Source organism: Cherax quadricarinatus, chromosome 82 (assembly GCF_038502225.1).
Source record: "Cherax quadricarinatus isolate ZL_2023a chromosome 82, ASM3850222v1, whole genome shotgun sequence".
In the NCBI taxonomy this organism is placed as follows: Eukaryota; Metazoa; Arthropoda; class Malacostraca; order Decapoda; family Parastacidae; genus Cherax; species Cherax quadricarinatus.
Window position 1 is genome coordinate 19640760 of NC_091373.1, and position 15643 is coordinate 19656402.

Sequence of the window (15643 nt, forward strand, 5' to 3'; positions counted from 1 at the left end):
GTACGAACAATTCATGATAGTAAATATTGATTACCAAGCATTGTCCTTGGCAGTGGGCCAACACAATCAATAAAGAGTCAGGAAAAAGGCCCTCATAAAGCTGGAATGGGCACAAGAGAAGCCGGTTTTGGAGACTGATTTAAGTTGCCTTTTAACTGACATGTACTGCAGTTCCTAACATGAGAGGCCACCCTTACTCTCATTTTGAACCATGTCAATTTTCTAGCCAGCTTGCCGAGAGCCCTTTTTTTTCATACCAAGATGTCCACCAAGAGGGCTACCAGGAGCAAATTCTGTGTCCTCACCAGGACATAAAGTAAGACTGTTAATGTGGTACTTGCTCTTCCTGTCAGGAAAGTGAGTGTAGAGCACAGATTTTCTGATTTAAGATATTTATGATACCTTCGGGTTTAGCTCTTAAGTTAATTATATTATTATTTATATTATTAAGATATATATTAGACGACTTTTTTTATAATAATATCCTTATTTCTACAAGTACATGTACAAGGTATACAGGCTTAGCTGACATCAATGACATACCGCAACATAGAAAGCCGCTTGTTATGCAGAGCATTTCAGGCAAATTAGGTTAATTTTGTCCCGGGATGCGACCCACACCAGTCAACTAACACCCATGTATCAATTTTATACTGATGGGTGAACATAGAAAGCAGATGTCTTATGGAAACACGTCCTAATGTTTTCCAGCCGTACCGGGGATTCGAACTAAGGCCCTCACTGTGTGTGAGGCGAGTGCGCTAGCGTCGAAGCTACGGGACAAGGTAACCTTTGTTAAAGCAACAAATACAGGCTTTCTTGCAACGTTGTGTTGTGTTACTTGTTGGTTTAAGCTTTCTCCTATCATCTCATTTGTGATTATGATCTAATTATTTATTTGCAGTTATTATTTAATTAATTGGCATGTTATCAATGTATTTAAGCAAGTTATAACAACAAAAAGTTATTTATAATAGACAAAGATCGGATATTTATTTTAAGAAAAACTGATACTGTGCCACAGTGAATAAAATACTTACACATTCCATGAACATCTGAGAGCAAATCATCTAAATTCATGATTTTCTTTTCACATTTACGCACATAATGATGCATTATGACACAAGTGCCACTGGCAAAGTTAAGTAAGTAAGTAAGTAAGCAAGTTTATTCAGGTATACACAAATACAGTTACATAGAATTATCATACATAGCAGCATGTGTGTAGAGAACCTGGGATAACCCAAAAAAGTCAGACAGAGTTAACATCATCAAGTGGTACAAACTTTTTTTTTTTTCACTTAATCAGGTGATCTTCCTGTTCATATGTCCATGATCATGAATATGTGTGTGTGTTTGTGTGTAATATTTCCATCTTGCTGCAGAGTGCGCAAAATGAGCGGACGTGAGATGCGGCTGCTGGTGCGCGGCGCCTCGCAGGTGGTGCGAGTCGCAGCAGCTGGTGAGAAGGTCAAGCTGAAGGCTGCCATGAACCACCTTGCCATCATCAATGCAACAAAAGACCAGGGAGTCTCTATCGCTGTTGATAAGTGAGTAACGCCTCACCTAATTAATAATCTATACTCCAGGAAAGCATATTTATAACAAGCGCGATGTAATTCACTTGCAGAGCAACATGAACTGCAGAGTCATCAGTTAAGCTGCGTTAAAGCTGTGTTTAACAAGTTAATAAGGAACTACACCAACAACTTCTCGAAGAATGAGAATAAAGCTCACTTGAGACAGGTTAAGAGAGCTCTACAGGAAAAAATACGGAAAGCTGATTTTTTCTGTGCTGTCTGCTGAGTTCAATAGTGAAGGTCCTTCTTTACCTATGTTTTGGAGCATGAAGAACAACAGAATACACCTCTATTAAATTGAATTCATTATGACTTTACTAATATTAAAGTTTATATGTTGAAGTTAGACTTTTTTAGTTTGCGCCATATATTGAAACATGGCGAATTAAAACCAACCTAAACAGCAGAGAATATTTTAATTTTCAAGTATCAAAGAATAATAAGATTAATATTAATGTTTGATAAGGTTTAAGTTCCCATTTATTACTCGGGTTAATAAAGTTGAGTTGGTCGTAATAAAGAACGTCATCAAACGTCAAATATCAGATGCAATTAATAAAATCTAGTAATCAGGGAATATCAATTATATTATTGAAAAAAAGGAGTCAGTAATAGGGCTAGTAAATTAATTGTTTTTTTTAGAAGCCAGAGATAAACTATTCATAAAAAGCTAAAGTAAGTTATACGTGAACATATATATATGCAAAATAACCACTGCGAAAAATAGTGAGTTTCCAACCGCTTTCGTGATTTCTCATATTATCAAGGAATTGTAAAAATAATAAAAGAGCAGAACTTATAAGTCTGATATATCACCTGACATATGACCTGACACCTGACTCATGACCTGACACCTGACACCTGACTCAGCACGCTGAGCATAGGAGTTGTGGCATGGAAAGTGTGCGTAACCTTTATTCGGCGCGTGTGCAGACTCTCATTGAAAGGCTATCTCCCCCAACCAGCGAACCAGGTACTAAGGGTTGATGATGGGGCCCTATAGTTCAATCAGTACCCAGGTTCCAGCCAATGAGAAGATGGCTTTGGCAATCACAGATGTGTTGTGGGTACCACACACCTGTCTGCCCTTGTCATTCCCATTCTAGAGCTGGTTGAAGCACGGTCTGCTCTCTAGTGGCTTCTGTTCTGCCTTGCTTACCGTGGAGTGCACTAATACCTATTGTTGTAATTAGTGTATATAGTGTACATAATTCTGTTCTTACTTGGTGAAGGATAATACAAGTCAAAAGTTTTTATGCCGTGTTTATTTTGCTCCCTTTACACCCAGGATATCAGGCCTTTGGGACTCCTGGGTTGTAATAGGAGTGTGCCGAAGATTCTGACAGGTCACATGACAAGTACAGTCTGAGTGACATGTCAGACTTTGCTTAAATTCCTCACAAATTCTATCAATTATAAAAGAATCTAATATATATAAAACCCTGAACTAATATTCATATTAAAATCAATATTATTTTTATGGAACTTGATTATATTCCTGTCAATCACATACCTGTTTGATACAAGTTTCTCGGCTTTTTGAAAATCGATTAAGGGGTTTAAATCTCATATGAATGCTATATTTATGTTGTAATCTTAGTTCAAGACTTTTTCCAATCTGTTCATAATAAACTTTATTGTTTTTTTACAGCATTTTATGAGGAATTCTTAAGATTTTAAATACATTTTTTATTTAAAAATTCTGAAGTAAAGAAGGCATGTCAAGAAGGTTTTCATGGTAAGAGAGATCCAACATATTCTTAGTTGAATATGTTTGTCCTTTTTCGAATTGTAAAATGTATTTCTGGTAATATTATATACATTATCATTTATGGTTTTTGGGTATTTTTTGTTGATTAACTCTTTCATAAATCTTCAAAATTTCTTCATTTATAAATTCTAGACAGCAAATATGTAGAGCTCTCAAAACCTTGGATGAGAATACAGAAAGTTTAACTATCATGACGTGAGGTGACATATAAGCATTATATGCCTTCTGCTGTCCTGTTAGTTTTGCAATTCCTTGATAATGTGAGAAATACACGAAACGCTTGGAAATTCACTATTTTTTCACAGCAAATATTTGGCATATTGTGAGATCATCTGAAAGAACAAAAAGGCACAATACCTTGACTGGAACAATACACAAATAACCAGTACATTGGAGAGAGGAGCTTACTACGATGTTTCAGTGCGACTTGGACCATTTACAATGTCACACTAACACAACAGAGTGAAGGACCCAGTATATAAAGGCGAGGGGGACAAGGACAAGCACAAGAGAGGAAGGAAAGGAAGTAGTTGTAGTGGTAAGGTTGGTAGTGGAAGTGGTAGTAAAAGTAATAGTGGTAGTAGACAGTAGGGAGAGTAGTTTAGTGGTACAAGAGAGAAAGGGGAGTGAAAGGTGAAGGGAGGCAATGGTAAAGGTAGAAGCATTAGTAGAGGAATGGAGGAAAAGACGCAGTAGTAGAAGAGGGGTCAGTCTGAAAAAAGAGCACAACAGCAGAGCTCAGCTCACATGGGGTAGGATCAAAAACGCAGGAAGGGGGGAATTGACGGACAGAACACACTTAAGCAGAAGAAAGGAAAACAAAGAAAGAAAATGAAAAAAAAAACTGGAACGAAGAGGTGGTAGGGAAAGGAAGAGAAGAAAGGATTAGGTCAAGTCACGAGTGTTCTGAAGTTTAAAGCATTTGACAATGTAATGGGAGAGGAATGCATCTACAGAAACAAAGCCAGGACTAAGATTCATATAAGGAAAGTTGTGTATAAGGGAGGATTCAATAAGACAGCAACTGTAAAGGCTAGAAGTAGGAAAGACAGTTTTAGCAGATGACCAGCTAATAGGATGACTGTGATCTCTAACATGACAGAAAAGAGTATTATTGGTGTTGGCAAGTTTTACACTTATTTTGTGTTCTTTAAGTCTTTCAGAAAGAGAGAGACCAGTCTCTCCAAGGTATTGGAGAGGACAAGAGAAGCATGAGATAGAGTAGACACGGAAAGCATTAATAGCAGGAGGAGAGGTATGAACTATATTACTGCTCTTTTCTGTCATGTTAGAGATCACAGTCGTCCTATTGACTGGTCATCTGCTAAAACTGTCTTTCCTACTTCTAGCTTTCACAGTTACTGTCTTATTGAAGCATCTCGTATACACAACTTTCCTTGTATGAATCTTAGTTCTGGCTTTGTCTCTGTAGATGCCTTCCTTTCGCATTACATTGTAAAATGCTCCAAACTTCAGAACACCCGTAACTTGACCTAATCCTTTCTTCTCTTCTTTTCCCAACTTCTCCTAATTCAATTATCACAAGTTATATACACTGATGGATCTAAACAGGACTCTTCTGGCAGGGCTGCATCTGCTCTTGTTGCCACCTCCCTAGTTAAGAACGATAATAAATTTGTTGAGTTAGGCATAAGAATTAACAACTGGGCGTCTACACTGCAAACTGAATTGTTTGTAATCCTAATGGCGCTAAAGCTAACCTATGACACTGAGCTTGACTCTATCATCATTACTGATTCTATGTCATCATTAAAGGCTCTTGACTCATATAATGACTCCAACAACATACTCACTGGGGAAGCCAGGTATAGATACTCAAAAATCAGGGACAAGGAATTAATGTACAATTACTATGAATCCCATCACACATTGGATTACTCTTTCATGATAAAGTTGATATGTTAGCCAAGAAGAGTACCCAGAAGGAGAATGTAGAATATAACTTTGGTATATCTGTGTCTAGCATTAGGACTAATATTAGGAGAGAAGTAAATAATGAAAATGATTGTTATAGGAATGCAGTTAGAAGCCTGAGTAGATCTATAACCCACTATGATAACATGAACGTAGATAAGTATGTTTATGGAGCAACTTGCAATGTGAACAGACTGACTGATATTGTAGTGGCCAGGCTTAGGCTTGGTTACAAGTATTTCTGGCAGTCTGGGAGACACACAGATGATGATCAAACTAAATGTAAATTATGTGGTCAGGCATATGGTCACTGTCTTGAACACTATGTGCTTAATTGTCCGCTTATTGAGGCATACATAGACAGACAGTATAATAACCTATGTGACATGTCAATATATGTTATTAATGAAAATAAGATACCAGATATACTAAGCAAATTTCCTAAATTTGCATGTAACAGATGTGAACTGTAGATATGTAGATAAATAATAACGCATATGTACACCTGTTAACCCTTTTGGGGCCTAGTTCCTAGGCCTTTTGTGTATCCATATGCTCTTGCGCTGCCGTCCACAGGATGGATATGGGGTGCACAATAAACTAGCAACTTCGGTGGCAAAATCTAAATCTCCTAATTCTTTCCGTTTTCTTTATTTTCCTTTCTTCTGCCTAAGTGTGTTCTGTAGGTCAATTTTGGTCCTACCCATTATAGGCTCCTGCAGTGCTCCTTTTTCATACTGACTCCAATTCTACTTCTAATACGTCTTCTCGTCCATTCATCTACTTTTGCAATTGCTTCCCTTCACTTCCCTTTCTCTCTTGTGCCACTGAATTACTCTCTCTACTACTTCTGCTACCAACCTTACCATTACCACTACTTCCTTTTTTTCCTTTCTTGTTCCTGTCCTTGTACTCCTCGCCTATTTATATTGGCTCCCTCACTCTTCTGTGTTAGTGTGGCTTTGTAAATGGTCCAAGTTGGACCTAAACGTTGTCGTAAGCTCCTCTCTCCTATGTGCAGGTTATTTGTATAGTGATATCACTTGTTTCCTCCCTAGCGCCGGCCACACCAGTAAGCCTCAAACATGGTCTCCAGCTATTTCATTCTTTTAATGTATGTTCTGACCTCACTAGCGATACTGTACTCAATGCCCATCACAGAAAGAAGCGAAAGTATATACAAAGAAATATCGCAGCCAGCAGGATTCGAAACCACGTTGGTCACTATTCACCCCATTTGTTTCAGCGATGGGCAGAATATAGTATCACTCGTGAGGCCATAACATACAGGAAAATGAAATCCCCGGAGACCATGCTTGAATAGTTCAGTGCTACGTGTCATTTTCTTTCTTAGAAACTGGGACTACATTTGCTATTTCCTACACCTCCTGTAGTTAACATGTGTCAATAGTCTTGTTGAAGATTGTTGCTAGTAGTACACTCAGTGCCTCTGCGTTGTCTCTGAGGACCCATAGAGAGATATTGTCTGGTCCCAACGCCTTCGAGGTATCTAGCCCAGACAATAGCTTCTTCACCTCCTCCCTTATTGTATGATTGTGTCCAGCGCTCACTGGTGCACTCTACTGCTACAGTTTACTGGTAGTCTATCTGTTTCCTCTGAGTATACTTCCCTAAATTTCGTACTTAGCTACTTCTAGACTTCTTGGTCATCCCTTGTGATCTCTCTTCCTTCCTTCTTCAGACTGACTACCTGGTCCTTTACCGTTGTCTTCCTCCTGAATCGGCTGTACAACAACTATGGGCTGGATTTGGCTTTCGATGCTATATCATTCTCAAATTGCCAGTGGAACTCTCTTCTTACCCATGTATACTTGTATCTGGCTCAATTCCTTGTTTTCCTTAGTTCATTGTTTCCTATACTTCTATACCTTCCCGTACCTCCGGGTGAACCTTGGAGTCATGCTGTTGTTACCGTTGCTTCCTTTGCTCCTGTGTATGAATCTCTTCTCTGCCTCCCTGCACTTTTCGGCCATATAATGAATCATCTCATTTAATTTCTTTCCTATACAAATAACCCACACATAGGAGAGAGAGAGGAACTTACGACGACGTTTACGGTCCGTTTGGGACATTAGTGTGACTTTGTAAATGGTCCAAGCCGGACCTAAACGTCGTAGTAAGATTCTCACTATGTGCGGGTTATTTGTGACTTGTTCCAGTCACAGAATTGTGCCTTTTTGTTCTTTAATTTCCTTCCTTCTAGTCCTCTTTCTCACTTAACCTCATTCAGGAATTGTCTCATGCCTGTTTAGTCACCTTTTTTGAAGTCTGGCTTCTCACATTGTCCTTGTGTAGCTTCTCTCTCCAAATTTACTTCCAAAAGATATTCAAAACTCAGAATCATGCAGTCAGTGGCACCGAGGGGCCTTTCAAATGTAGTATTCCCTTTGTCAAATTCACTCAGTGTAAATACAACTCCCAGCTTTGCATTTACCTTCTCTCTTTCTGGTTGTGTCCCTAACATGCTAGTGCAAGAAATTCTCCATTATCATATCCAGCATCTTAGCCCTTCATGTTTCTGGTCCTCAATATAGTTAAGTCACCCATGATCAGCATCTTTACCCTACTCATGTGGGTTATTCTGGCTCCCATTGCACTGTTATCTCTGTGAGTGCTATATTGTCTGGGGATGCCTTCACTATTCGTTTGTTTCATTCATCACTTTTATTTGTTATTCCATCTGCATTAGTGTACCATACTTTCAGCCTCCTTTCTTTTACTATGTTCTGGTTCTGAAGTTTCTGAATTCCTGGCATATGGGTTGGGGGTGGGAAGGATTTGTGTGAGTTAGGAGCAAAGGTGAGGCGGTGTTTTTTTTTTGTAGTGGAAGGGCCAGGATCTTGGATGAAGACAGGGTTGAATGATGAGGTTGAGATGAAGGTGGGAATACAATCTGGGGATTGGAGTGAAGGACAGTTGTGAAGAAGAAACTAGCATTGAGGGAGGGATGGGGGAGAAGAATGTAGGTGTGAGAAGGAGGGTGGGGTAAGGCTTGTTATGAGATATTGCGTTTGGGTTGAAGAGGGGGCAAGCTTGAGGAAAGATTGTGTGGGTGAGGGGGTTGCTAGAGTTAGGTTAAGTTAGGTAAGGTTTGTCAAGAAGCAGGGCAAGTTTTCCTGACGCTGGTCTTAGTCAGATGATGACCCGCCATAGGAGAGCTTTTGGTCATCTGACCAAGACCTTCCGATAGCTTACCGGTCCAACCATTTAAAATAAATTGTTATAAGTATAACCATTTCTTCTTGGTTGCTAGGGATTGAGGGGAGTCTGTGTGTGGGTGAAGGAGGCTAGGGCTTGAGGGGAGTCTGTGTGTGGGTGAGGGGGGCTAGGAGTTCAAGGGAGTCTGTGTGTGGGTGAGGGGGGCCAGGGATTCAAGGGAGTCTGTGTGTGGGTGAGGGGGTCTAGGTATTGAGGGGAGTCTGTGTGTGGGTGAGGGGGGGGCCAGGACTTCAAGGGAGTCTGTGTGTGGGTGAGGGGGGCCAGGACTTCAAGGGAGTCTGTGTGTGGGTGAGGGGGGGGCTAGGGATTGAGGGAAGTCTGTGTGTGGGTGAGGGGGGCCAGAACTTCAAGGGAGTCTGTGTGTGGGTGAGGGGGCCAGGACTTCAAGGGAGTCTGTGTGTGGGTGAGGGGGGCCAGGACTTCAAGGGAGTCTGTGTGTGGGTGTGGGGGGGCTAGGGATTGAGGGAAGTCTGTGTGTGGGTGAGGGGGATCGAGGTATTGAAGGGAGTTTGTGTGTGGGTGAGGGGGGCTAAGGCTTGAGGGGAGTCTGTGTGTGGGTGAGAGGGGCTAGGGCTTGAGGGGATGAGGGGAGCTAGGGATTGAGGGGAGTCTGGGTGTGGGTGAGGGGGGCTAGGGCTTGAAGGGAGTCTGTGTGTGGGTGACGGGGGCGAGAAATTGAGGGGAGTCTGTGTGTGGGTGAGGGGGGCTAGGGCTTGAAGGGAGTCTGTGTGTGGATGAGTGGAGCTAGGGATTGAGGAAAGTCTGGGTGTGGGTGAGTGGGGCTAGGGCTTGAAGGGAGTCTGTGTGTGGGTGAGGGGGGCTAGAGATTAAGGGGAGTCTGTGTGTGGGTGAGGGGGGCTAGGGCTTGAGGGGATTCTGTGTGAGCGTGAGGGGGGCTAGGGATTGAGGGGAGTCTGTGTGTGGGTGAGGGGGGCTAGGGATTGAGGGGAGTCTGTGTGTGGGTGAGGAGGAGCTAGGGCTTGAGAAGAGTCTGTGTGTGGGTGAGGGGGCTAGGGATTGAGGAAAGTCTGTGTGTGGGTGAAGGGGGGCTAAGGATTGAGAGGAGTCTGTGTGTGGGTGAGGGGGGATAGGGATTCAGGGGAGTCTGTGTGTGGTTGAGGGGGCTAGGGATTGAGGGAAGTCTGTGTGTGGGTGAGTCTGGGTGCTGGGATTGAGGGGAGTCTGTGTGTGGGTGAGGGGGCTAAAGATTGAGGGGAGTCTGGGTGTGGGTGAGGGGGGCTAGGGCTTGAAGGGAGTCTGTGTATGGGTTAGGGGGCTAGGGCTTAAGAGGAGTCTGTGTGTGGGTGAGGGGGCTAGGGATTGAGGGGAGTCTGTGTGTGGGTGAAAAGGGGCTAAGGATTGAGAGGAGTATGTGTGTGCGTGAGGGGGCTAGGAATTGAGGGGATTCTGTGTGTGGTTGAGGGGAGCTAGGGATTGAGGAAAGTCTGTATGTGGGTGAGGGGGGCTAAGGATTGAAGGAGTCTGTGTGTGGGTGAGGGGGGCTAGGGATTGAGGGGAGTCTGTGTGTGGGTGAGGGGGCTAGGGCTTGAAGGGAGTCTGTGTGTGGGTGAGGGGGCTAAAGATTGAGGGGAGTCTGGGTGTGGGTGAGGGGGCTAGGGCTTGAAGGGAGTCTGTGTGTGGGTGAGGGGGGCTAGGGCTTGAGGGGAGTCTGTGTGTGGGTGAGGGGGGCTAGGGCTTGAGGGGAGTCTGTGTGTGGGTGAGGGGGGCTAGGGATTGAGGGGAGTCTGTGTGTGGGTGAGGGGGGCTAGGGATTGAGGGGAGTCTGTGTGTGGGTGAGGGGGCTTAGGGATTGCTAGGAAAGTCTGTGTGTGGGTGAAGGGGGGCTAAGGATTGAGAGGAGTCTGTGTGTGGGTGAGGGGGGCTAGGGATTGAGGGGAGTCTGTGTGTGGGTGAGGGGGCTAGGGATTGAGAAGAGTCTATGTGTGGGTGAGGGTGCTAGAGATTGAGTCGAGTCTGTGTGTGGGTGAGGGGGGATAGGAATTGAGGGGAGTCTGTGTGTAGGTGAGGGGGGCTAGGGACTGAGGGGAGTCTCTGTGTGGGTGAAAGGGGGCAAGGGATTGAGGGGAGTCTGTGTGTGGGTGAGGGGAGCTAAGGATTGAGGGGAGTCTGTATGAGGGTGAGGGGGGCTAGGGATTGAAGGGAGTCTGTGCGTGGGTGAGGAAGGGGCTAGAGATTGAGGGGAGTCTGTGTGTGGGTTGGGGGCTAGGGATTGAGGGGAGTCTCTGTGTGGGTGAAAGGGGGCAAGGGATTGAGGGGAGTCTGTGTGTGGGTGAGGGGGCTAGGGACTGAAGGGAGTATGTGTGTGGGTGAGGGGGCTAGGGATTGAGGGGAGTCTGTGTGTGGGTGAGGGGGACTAGGGATTGAGGGGAGTCTGTGAGTGGGTGAGTGGGGGGCTAAGGATTGAAAGGAGTCTGTGTGTGGGTGAGGGGGTCTAGGGATTGAGGGCAGTCTGTGTGTGGGTGAGGGGGGCTAGGGATTGAGGGGAGTCTGCGTGTGGGTGAGAGGGGCTAGGGATTGAAGGGAGTCTGTGTGTAGGTGAGGGAAGGGCTAGGGATTGAGGGGAGTCTGTGTGTGGGTGAGGGGGCTAGGGATTGAAGGGAGTCTGTGTGTGGGTGAGGGGGCTAGGGATTGAGGGGAGCCTGCGTGTGGGTGAGGGGGGATATGGATTGAAGGGTGTCTGTGTGTGGGTGAGGGGGGCTAGGGCTTGAGGGGAGTCTGTGTGTGGGTTAGGGAGGGTGGATTGAGGGGAGTCTGTGTGTGAGTGAGGGGGGCTAGGGATTGAGGGGAGTCTGTGTGTGGGTTAGGGGGGCTAGCATTGAGGGGAGTCTGTGTGTAGGTGATGGGGCAAGGGATTGAGGGGAGTCTGTGTGTGAGTGAGGGGGGCTAGGGATTGAGGGGAGTCTGTGCACGGGTGAGAGGGGCTTGGGATTGAGGGGAGTCTGTGTGTGGGTGAGGGGGGCTAGGGATTGAGGGGAGTCTGTGTGCAGGTGAGAGGGGCTAGGGATTGAGGGGAGGCTGTGTGTGGGTTGGGGGCTAGGGATTGAAGGGAGTCTGTGGGTGAGGGAGGGGCTAGGGATTGAGGGGAGTCTGTGTATGGGTTGGGAGGCTTGGGATTGAGGGGAGTCTGTGTGTGGGTGATGGGGGCTAGGGATTGAGGGGAGTCTGTGTGTGGGTGAGAGGGGCTAGGGATTGAGGGGAGTCTGTGTGTGGGTGAGGGGGGCTAGGGATTGAGGGGAGTCTGTGTGTGGGTGAGGAGGGGCTAGGGATTGAGAGGAGCCTGTGTGTTGGTGAGGGGGGCTAGGGATTGAGAGGAGTCTGTGTGTGGGTGAGGGGGGCTAGGGATTTAGGGGAGTCTGTATGTGGGTGAGGGAGGGCTAGGGATTGAGAGGAGTCTGTGTGTGGGTGAGGGGGGCTAGGGATTGAGGGGAGTCTGTGAGTGGGTGAGGGAGGGTTAGGGATTGAGAGGAATCTGTGTGTGGGTGAGGGAGGCTAGGGATTGAGGGGAGTCTGTGTGTGGGTGAGGAGGCTAGGGCTTGAGGGGAGTCTGTGTGTTGGTGAGGGGGGCTAGGGATTGAGAGGAGTCTGTGTGTGGGTGAGGTGGGTAGGGACTGAGGGGAGTGTGTGTGTGGGTGAGGGGGCTAGGGATTGAGGGGAGTCTGTGTGTGGGTGAGGGGGCTAGGGATTGAGGGGAGTCTGTGTGCGGGTGAGAGGGGCTTGGGATTGAGGGGAGTCTGTGTGTGGGTGAGGGGGCCAAGGGCTTGAAGGGAGTCTGTGTGTGGGTGAGGGGGGCTAGGGATTGAGGGGAGTCTGTGTGTGGGTTGGGGGCTAGGGATTGAAGTTAGTCTCTGGGTGAGGGAGGGGCTAGAGATTGAAGGGAGTCTGTGTATGGGTTGGGAGGCTTGGGATTGAGGCGAGTCTGTGTGTGGGTGAGGGGGGCTAGGGATTGAGGGAAGTCTGTGTGGGTGAGGGGGCTAGGGATTGAGGGGAGTCTGTGTGTGGGTGAGGGGGCAAGGGATTGAGGGAAGCCTGTGTGGGTGAGGGGGGGCTGGGGATTGAGAGGAGTCTATGTGTTGGTGAGGGGGGTAGGGATTGAGGGAGTCTGTGTGTGGGTGAGGGGTCTAGGGATTGAGGGAAGTCTGTGTGTCTGTGAGGGGGGTTAGGGATTGAGGGGAGTCTGTGTGTGGGTGAGGGGGGGCTAGGGATTGAGGGGAGTCTGTGTGTGGGTGAGGGGGCTAAGGATTGAGAGGGGTCTGTGTGTGGGTGAGGGGGGCTAGAGCTTGAGGGGAGTCTGTGTGTGTGAGGGGGGCTAGGGGGGCTAGTGATTGAGAAGAGTCTGTGTGTGGGTGAGGGGGCTAGGGCTTGAGGGGAGTCTGTGTGTGGGTGAGGGGAGCTAGGGCTTGAGGGGAGTCTGTGTGTGGGTGAAGGGGACTAGGGATTGAGGGGAGTCTATGTGTGGGAGAGAGGGCTAGGGATTGAGGGGAGTCTGTGTGTGGGTGAGGGGGGCTAGGGATTGAGGATAGTCTGAGTGTGGGTGAGGCGGGCTAGGGCTTGATGGGAGTCTGTGTGTGGGTTGGGAGGCTTGGGATTGAAGGGAGTGTCTGGGTGAGGGAGGGGCTAGGGATTGAGGGGAGTCTGTGTATGGGTTGGGAGGCTTGGAATTGAGGGGAGTCTGTGTATGGATGATAGGGGCTAGGGATTGAGGGAAGTCTGTGTTTGTGAGGGGGGCTAGGGATTGAGGGGAGAGTGTGTGTGGGTGAGGGGGGCTAGGGATTGAGGGAAGTCTGTGTGGGTGAGGGGGGCTAGGGATTGAGGGGAGTCTGTGTGTGGGTGAGGGGGGCTATGGATTAAGGGGAGTCTGTGTGTGGGTGAGGGAGGCTAGGAATTGAAGGGAGTCTGTGTGTGGGTGAGGGGGCTAGGTATTGAAGGGAGTTTGTGTGTGGGTGAGGGAGGCTGGGAATTGAAGGGAGTCTGTGCCTGAGTGAGGGAGGCTAGGGATTTACGGGAGTCTGTGTGTGGCTGAGGGAGGCTAGGGATTGACGGGAGTCTGTGTGTGGGTGAGGGAGGCTAAGGACTGAAGGGAGTCTGTGTGGGTGACGGGGACGGGGGGGTTGTTACCTTCTCCATCGTTTTGCAAAAATCCCTAAACTTTTTTTTCCGACTCTTGTTCCATTTTACACTTAAGCTCTGCTAACGTCAGTTCCTTCTCAGTCACTCATGTCCTCAGTCTTCGTCCTCGACTTCCCTTCTACTAGTTGTCATGGGTTGCCATTTCTGTGCTTCTCACTTATATATATATAGTTGCAGGGGTCAATTCACAGCTCCTGTCCCCACCTTTTAACTGGTTACTACTATGTCTACTCTCTTCCGACTTCAACAGCCTTATTGTTCCTCATCTTAAAGCTATGTATGGATCCCACGTCTACTACTTCACTCTCCAGATATTTCACTTCCTGACCACCCTAACATCCCCATGACTCATCTGAGTCACAGTTTCCCATCTCCCAAACATTCTGTTCCTATTCACCTTGTTAGCTCATCTTAATATGTTGCACGTTATCATATTCTTCTAAACCCTTCTGTTCTCTAACCTCTCCTCATGGGACATACCTCTTAGCTCTGGGACTAGTCTTGTTGTAAACCTCTCCTCTTTCCCCAAATGCTTGACCAAGTGGGAGTTTCATAGTGATACTGCATATTCCGGTATGGGCCTGACGTACACAGTATACAATGTCGTCTATGACTTTTATCTTGGATATCAAAATGCTTTTCTTAGGTTTACAGACATGCATATTCTGCAGGAGCTATTTAGTTGAAGTGCACCTCAGGGAAAGTGCTCAGTATGACAGTCGCTCCAAGATCCTTCTCGAGTGAGGTTCGAAGCTTTTGTCTGTACTTTTGCCTGTACTCCGCGTGCAATCTTCTTTGTCCTTCCCCTAGCTTCATAACCTGCACTTGGTGGGGTTAAACTCGAAGAGCCATTTGTCGGACCAGGCTAAAAGCATATCCAAATCCCATTGTAGCTTTTCCTGGTATTTGTCCGTTTGCACTCTCCTCATTAGTTGCATATCATCTGTGAACAGGAACTCACGTTATTCGCGTATTCAAGAAACAGCACTGGCCCTAGAACTGATTCTTGTGAAACCCGACTCGAAACAAGCACTCATTCCGACACCTTGTCAGGGACCATCATTTGTTTCTTTCCTGTGAGGTATTCCCTGATCCATTATAGTGCTTTTCCTCTAATTCCTTCTCCTTTAGCTTTTGCACCAGTCTCGTGTGGTATTGCGTAAAAAGCCTTCTAACAGGCCAAGAAAATGCAAAGTACCCATCCCCCCCCTCTCTCTCTCTCTCCTCTCCTGTTTGTCTTAGAACTCCGGTTGGTATGTGACTCAGGATTTTCCATCCCTGAAGCTGTGCTGGTTGGCATGTTATGAAGACAGTTATGTTATCCTATTGACTGGGTTTAATGGAGCGAATGAATAATTATGAAAGAGATATGTACACTGAATTAGTAGGCAGTGTGAGCCTTGTATAAAAGATAGGCAGTAAACAGATGAGTAATAAATCAAACACATAGAGAGCTTTTTTCAAAGCAAAGGTTTGCTTAATGGGAGTTTTATCAAGTTACTCTTCCTTATAATGACCAATAGTTATTATAAGAAAGACTGATAATTTTTTCGACCTCCACCGTTAACCTAAGATAAGATTTTAATTCCCGGAGGGTTAGCCATCCAGGATAACCTTAGAAAGGTGGTCGACTAACACCCAGGTACCTACTTGCTTGCTAGATGAACGGGACAACAGGCGTAAGGAAACACGCCCAATGTTTTCACCCTTGCCGAGGATTGAACCACGAACACAGCGTGTGAAGCAAGAGCGTTGCTTATCAGGCCATGGGCCACCTTGATCTCATTCACCTGTCCATACCATACTCCTAACCCTCAAGGAACAGGAGTGCTACTTCTCTATATAATCCGATAAAGCTCACGCTAAGCAAGACATGTTTAATAAAGGTTAGATCTAAGTGTCTATGAATTATAGCGTGAGCTGTGATAATACGCGAGAGATTCAAGTGGAAATTTTGCGATTTACGTCT

The 15643-nt window shown here is 46.3% G+C and overlaps 1 protein-coding gene across 1 annotated transcript in view; it reads left to right on the forward strand.

Moving 5' to 3' along the window:
- LOC128702840 (probable imidazolonepropionase) overlaps window positions 1–15643 on the forward strand; it is a 77253-nt gene that overhangs the window by 33762 nt on the left and 27848 nt on the right. The window contains exon 2 of the mRNA XM_070102629.1: window positions 1386–1550. Within this exon, the coding sequence (XP_069958730.1) occupies window positions 1396–1550 (155 nt within the window). The 5' untranslated portion in view covers window positions 1386–1395. The remainder of the gene's footprint in view (window positions 1–1385; window positions 1551–15643) is intronic.